This window comes from Channa argus, chromosome 3 (genome assembly GCF_033026475.1).
Source record: "Channa argus isolate prfri chromosome 3, Channa argus male v1.0, whole genome shotgun sequence".
In the NCBI taxonomy this organism is placed as follows: domain Eukaryota; kingdom Metazoa; phylum Chordata; class Actinopteri; order Anabantiformes; family Channidae; genus Channa; species Channa argus.
The window spans coordinates 19099293-19105522 of NC_090199.1; the positions used below are offsets into that span (position 1 = coordinate 19099293).

The 6230-nt window shown below is 34.7% G+C and overlaps 1 protein-coding gene across 1 annotated transcript; it reads left to right on the forward strand.

Moving 5' to 3' along the window:
* Positions 1-1866: 1866 nt before the first annotated feature.
* Positions 1867-5175, forward strand: LOC137124089 (CD209 antigen-like protein C). The gene is made up of 6 exons (XM_067498756.1): positions 1867-1950; positions 2387-2476; positions 2701-2799; positions 3470-3612; positions 3700-3800; positions 3903-5175. The coding sequence occupies exons 1-6, from the start codon at positions 1887-1889 to the stop codon at positions 4057-4059; spliced, it is 654 nt and encodes a 217-aa protein (XP_067354857.1). The 5' UTR covers positions 1867-1886; the 3' UTR covers positions 4060-5175.
* The last annotated feature ends 1055 nt before the right edge of the window (positions 5176-6230 follow it).

Here is a 6230-nt window from a genome sequence, read left to right on the forward strand (position 1 = left end):
TACCATCTGTGAGCTGGAGAAATTATTGAGTTAGACCCAATTACAAATTTAATTATCCCGTTCAACCACAGTATCAACCAACCTTGGCTAGAATCAACATTCCACATGAAATGAGGATGAACTATAATCAAAAAATATAAAATGAACATGTCATAATAGCAATCACTTAGAAACCTTTGAAAATGAACCATGTAAAAAATATATCACGCATAAAAATACCAGAGAAATAATATTTTTTCAAAATTGAAAGTTGAAAGCAAAAATCCAATTTACCAAGATATTGTAGTAAAACAATGTGAAATCTAGACAGGTGAGTAGACAAGATAGAGAAATAAAACCAACTAAACAATAAAGCAATCCCAAACATGTTACTGTAACATAATAAAGAGTTTGGTAAATAACTTTAGCAAGACATGAGGTAGTACTCCTAACATGGGTACTTGACATGAAGCAAAGTAAGTTACTTTAACATGGAACAACAAGGTACTTTAATGTGAGATCAAGTAATTACTTAATACAAGAGAACAGATAAAATGAAGGGAGGACTAAGACATGGAGGTAGGTGCTGAGACTGCGAACTGACCATCAATCATAACTAGAGGCTATGTCTTATATGTCTATAAGCTCAGCTCACCCTGAATGTGACCATAAAAGTGACCACAACGATCGCAAAGACAAAAACAGGTGTGTCAGACTGAGAGAAGGAAAACTAAAGGATGAATGGGGTGGAGCAAAAAAGGTTAAAGATTAAAGGTACTCCATAAACTGGTTTGTATGTGGTAAACACGGTTTTTGTGGCATATGCCACTCATACTGTGCTGATTACACAGCACATTGTGGCAAATCAATAAAACAGCAAATGGAGCCTGGTAGAAGAGCAAACAGATCATTACAAACTGCATGTTATTAACATTTGACAGCAATTAATCCAAATTCATTTTATTACAAGTAGAAAAGTGTTTGTAAGTTTTTTAGTTGATTTAGTGACCTTTGTTTAAATACAGGATTAAATAAAAGGCGTAAATATTAAACCTGACATTGTTGTAGCCTGATGATTTTGGGACTATTTAATAAAAATATTTTGTACTGTATTCCATTTGTACAACTTCAAACCAGTTTTCATCAGCTGATTAAGATCAGTGTCGTGTCAGCCGCCTCATGAGTTACCTGCACTGCATTTAAGGGGCTTTCCCTGCCCAGCAGCGTAACAAGGTGCACTACAAACTATCTCATTATGAAAATTCTGCCCAAAACCTGAAAATACCTCTTAAGTACATCTTCTCAGTGAGCTGCAAATTAATTTCTCTTTTTCAACACTTAGGATGCGCTGATGCCTGGGTCAGGACTAGGAGTTCTTCAAACATACAAAGATGTGCAATTACAACATTTTTAATTACCATGTAATTAAAAATGTTTTCTGTCTCAGTGGCATTTTGTTTCTTACTACAACACCATCTTCCCTTTCTAAAACTCCACCTAAAGCATTTGTAATACTTGACTATCCTACAAATGGACCTGTAAAACAACTGACTCTGGAATGTATTTAGTGCATGATCACTTCTTCCCACAGTCTCTACTCTAGGTACGGTTGATAAAGGGGAGAAGATTTTGCTGGTGCTTGCTCTAGATACCATTTTTAGCTCTTTTTCTGTTTAAAAAAATGACTTCTGCTAAGTCAACTGGTTTCAGAATTCATAAAAATGCCCATGAATTTATTTGATATAACAAATTTAACTGTTGAAGTAACTCAACCTGCTAGTTACTGTATCTAATCCTCCACTGAGAGTCAAAGAGGTGTCACAGATGTCATGGAGATAAAACAACATAAATGATGCAAGCACAGTGATGTGCTTTTTCACTTGCGCACTTCAGGTTAGTTTGTAAAGATGTCAAAGGAAATATATGGTGGTGCCTGCTATGAAGACATTGGAACTTCAAAGAGAAATTTAGGTAAGAATGTACCTAAAGTACACACCTTCAAAAGGTATCGAGGATGCTTTGTTTCTTTTCTTGTATTTATTTATTTTTCTCAGTTAGGAGTTACTTTTTTTTTTAACGTAACGTAATTTGATAGCCAAACAGTTTTCTGATGCCTCTTTATAAACATCTACATCTACAGAAAACATTTAAGCCAATGCTTACTGACTTTGCTTTCACCACCACTAAACTGCAAATTCTGTATCAGCATAAAACGCACAAAAATAGGATTCATAAGTTTTTATCACTCGTAACATATGTCTGTAACTTATAAACAAAATGTTAAAGCGTTAAAGAAGTGACACTGAACAAGTGAAATGAAAATGTATTTTCCTCCATATAACGCAATACTAAGCATGGCTGCTAAACAATAATAATAATAATGTGTATTTTTGTTTTCTATCATAAGAGGGAAAACTGTACAGACTGGTTGCCGTGAGCTTTGGTCTTCTATGTGTCCTTCAAGCAGGTCTCAACATTACACTGCGTATTCGTCTCTGTGAGTTCAGTTTTCTGTCTAATTTCACGTGGTGCCGCACCCCTTTTTGATTCTAATTTACCTGGTTATCATAAGTCCAGAATGTAACAATGAATGAAAGTTTTGGAATTTTCTGTGATTTATAAATGTAGATCATTGGAGTAAAAATACAACAAACTATAAAGCAATAAAAGCTTATGGTGATTTTGTTTTTATCATGTCTTAAAATGGAACAAATCTTTCAGCTCTTTCAGAGAGTTCTGAAGAAAAAACATCAGATATTAAGGACATTTTAAACATGACTAAAGAAAGAGACGAGTTGAAGAGGAAATTGACTCTCTTTGGTGAGTGTATAACTATGTATTTGTTCCTGCATCGGTTTTGGTTTTTGTATGCACTTACTGTGTTGATTGGTTATCAGCTCTGATACTGATCAATCAGATCCATGTTTGTTTCAACTATCAGTTATGTGTGTAAGGATGTATTATCTGCATCCGATGCATTGTCTGACTCAATTATCAGCCACTTAGGGAAAATGTTACCCCTCTTCGTAGTAGAGAATTCCAGTGAGGCCCAATAAGAGTATCTGAGGACTGGAAGCCCCAGTTCTCCCTTTCAACTAAGTGTGCTTTCACCATGGGCTTTTATAACCACAAATGAATGGCTTGATTATAGAGTCTGTGGATCTTAAAAATGAGGATACTGACATGAAACATTTTAATTTTCCTTAAGCCCCTGAAAAACAGGCCATCTAAAAAGATGTACAGGTTGCATCATAGTTTGTTATTAGAGCTGCAAAGATGACTACACATATCAGGCTCCAAAAATACCTTATCTAGCAACCACAAGAAGAAAACAAAATTTTAATAAAGCTTGTGCAATGCAGTACCATATGCTTATGAGCAATTATGAGTGTTTAAGTTTACATTATTTAATATTAGTTTGAGGGGCACTTTGTGCATTTATGTGTCAGTAGACAGTGAATTAAAGATTATTTTTGTTATTTCTTTACAGATGAATATTCCCGCAAAGGATGGGTGTATTTTAACAATAGTTTCTACTACATCTCTTCACGGACAGAATCCTGGAAGGACAGTAGAAAAGACTGTCAACAGAGAGATGCAGACTTGGTGATTATCAACAGCAAAGAAGAACAGGTGTGTGTGTGTGTGTGTGCGTGTGTGTGTGTCTTTCTCTTTGGGTTTTATTTGTGTTGAAAGTCTGTTTCTTTCTCTGTATAAAAGAAATTGCTCATTCAGTTGGGAAAGGATGTTTGGATTGGACTGAGTGACCAAGAGACAGAGGGGGCTTGGAAATGGGTGGATGGGACTGTGCTGACCACAAGGTTCCTACATTAATAATAAACTATTGGCCACAAACATTAATTCATTTATACTGCTGTCGATTCAGTGCTTCACAAATTAAGTTTTTTGTTTCCTGATTTCAGCTATTGGGGCATCAATGAGCCCAACAGTCATGAAGGAAAAGAGGAAGACTGCGGAGAAATAAAGTTCTATGAGAAGGGAAACAGCTGGAATGATAAACCATGTGACAGTAAAAATGTCTGGATTTGTGAAAAGATGGCAGAGCATTGGTCAGATTGAAGTGGCTCATTATTGGAGACACAAAGAAAAACATTTTCCAAAACCATTATTTGCTATTCACTTCTTTGTTTGCTGATGAACATAAAATAACAAATGGATATACGTTAATTTAGTGCTTGCACGTTGTTGTCATGAAATATATAATATCTCTGTAATTATTTGTAAATAATAGTAGTGTCATAATAAGGTCTCAAATAGCTTTGCCATTTGTGTAAAATAAAAGTTATTGAAATGCTGTAAGTAAAACTGCAAATAGATAATGTAAAAATGCTTTTTCACAAAATTAGCGAAGAAGCAATATATTAGTGTTTTTTGTCTGCTGCACTTAATCAGCCCTGCAAATTCCTGCAAAATTAGACAGCCCTGCAAATTCAAAGGTTTATGAGAGAAATGTTCTGATAAAATAACATTTAGAATGGGTTAAGAATATTATGGCATTACAAACATGCAAGGATGTCCGAAGACTAAAAAGTGGCAGGCCTGATATGTTTTTAAAAAACACAGTAATAAAAATTTGGTTATATTTTAGTCATTCTCTAATGAAAATATCTCACCTAATACCAATGAATAATGGGGAAATATTCAGCTAATCCACATGCTCATAAAAACTGCTTGTTAGCCTTAAAATGTCATAAATAACAAAATCTAGACTTTGATTTTAAACTTTCCATTAAAAGTATTACCTGGCTAAACTGGTTGATGAAATACTGAGGTAGACAACAAACTGTAGAAGAGAAGCAAGGTTTGTGGGACTTTTTCTCTTAGTCTTTCAACAATCAAAATGTGTTTCTTTCAGCCATGACAGCAATCATTATGTAAACCTTATTATAACTACAATCTCTCCTAACCTTCTGTGGGAGATTTTGTTTCCATTAACTAACGATATCTTCGTTAAACCTGCCTGGGGTGGTAGGTGGTAAGTGCTGAAAATAGTTTAACCAAGGTAACACTCAATCATAAAGGATACAAAAAGCATGTAGGTTACATGCAGGTAAAAATGGAAAGTATATTATGTTAAAGTTTAATTTTATTTTGACAATTAAAGTACGAGATATTGTAGTCCAAACAGGACAGTGGGCAGGGGGGTGTTTTCCTCCAACACACTTGTTACAACTTCAGGTGTGCATGCTTACTGATGCTTTAAATTTAACTGAAAGTGAAATGAAAAGTTAAATCAAAGTTGCATAATTTATAAACTGAAATTTAAAAAATAAAAGTGAAATAAAAAAATTTTAATAAAAACTGAATGCAATTATTTGCAAATCGCATTAACCCATATTTTATTCACAATAGAACATAAACAGCATATCAGATGTTGAAACTGAGACATTTTACCATTTCAAGGAAGATATTAGCTCATTTTTCAAGTGAGGAGACCAGTTGCTGGAGTGTTAGGAGAAGAATGTTCTTCTATTTTTGTCGGATGCAGGACTCTAGGTGCTCAACAGTCCTGGGCCTTTGTTGCTGGAGTTTTCGTTTGATTATGAGATTTGCAAATCATTGCATTCTATTTTTATTTACGTTATACACATCATCCCAACTATTTTGGAATTGGTGTTGTATTTTGTTTAAGACTTCAAACTATCAGTCAGTGTTCATCACCCTCACTGTATCACTGCTCCATTTCCTTCCTGATTACAGGTCTTGTGGGTTGTATCAACTCTTGGTGTGTTGATGTTGCCAAGAGAAAATTGCTAACACAGAGATTTATATCTGACATCTGTAAACGCCTGTAAAGTTCAGGGGTAAATATCCGGCAAGAAGCATTGCTATCATGACATTTTAAAACTCACCTCTGTTCTCTTGAAATAGATCATTAACTCTTGAAGTTTCATGGGTTTTTACAGGTCCTTAAAAACTTTATTTTTTTTATAAATTTGTGAGTAAGTGAGAGAATAAGGAGACAGTAGTGAGAAATAAGCAGCTCAGCTCGTCAAAACTCAACACGTGCGTTTTTCCAACACACTTGGAACACACTTTACAGGTATTATTATCATGTCGGCGACTATCGCAAACGTTAATTGAAGAAGGAAGGATGAAGGAAGTCATACTAGAAATATTTTCACTATTTTGAGTATTTGTTTAAAAGATGCAAAGCACATTATTAGCAGTGGCTACAAAGAGCAATAACAAGCTGCTGCCACACAAAAATACGTCTGCTTGCTGCTTTT

Coding starts and splice junctions, on each gene's coding strand:
- LOC137124089 (XM_067498756.1), top strand. CDS start 1,887: ATGTCAAAGGAAATATATGGTGGTGCCTGCTATGAAGACATTGGAACT. Junction 1,951..2,386: donor AACTTCAAAGAGAAATTTAG/GTAAGAATGTAC, acceptor TTCTATCATAAG/AGGGAAAACTGTACAGACTG. Junction 2,477..2,700: donor TACACTGCGTATTCGTCTCT/GTGAGTTCAGTT, acceptor CAAATCTTTCAG/CTCTTTCAGAGAGTTCTGAA.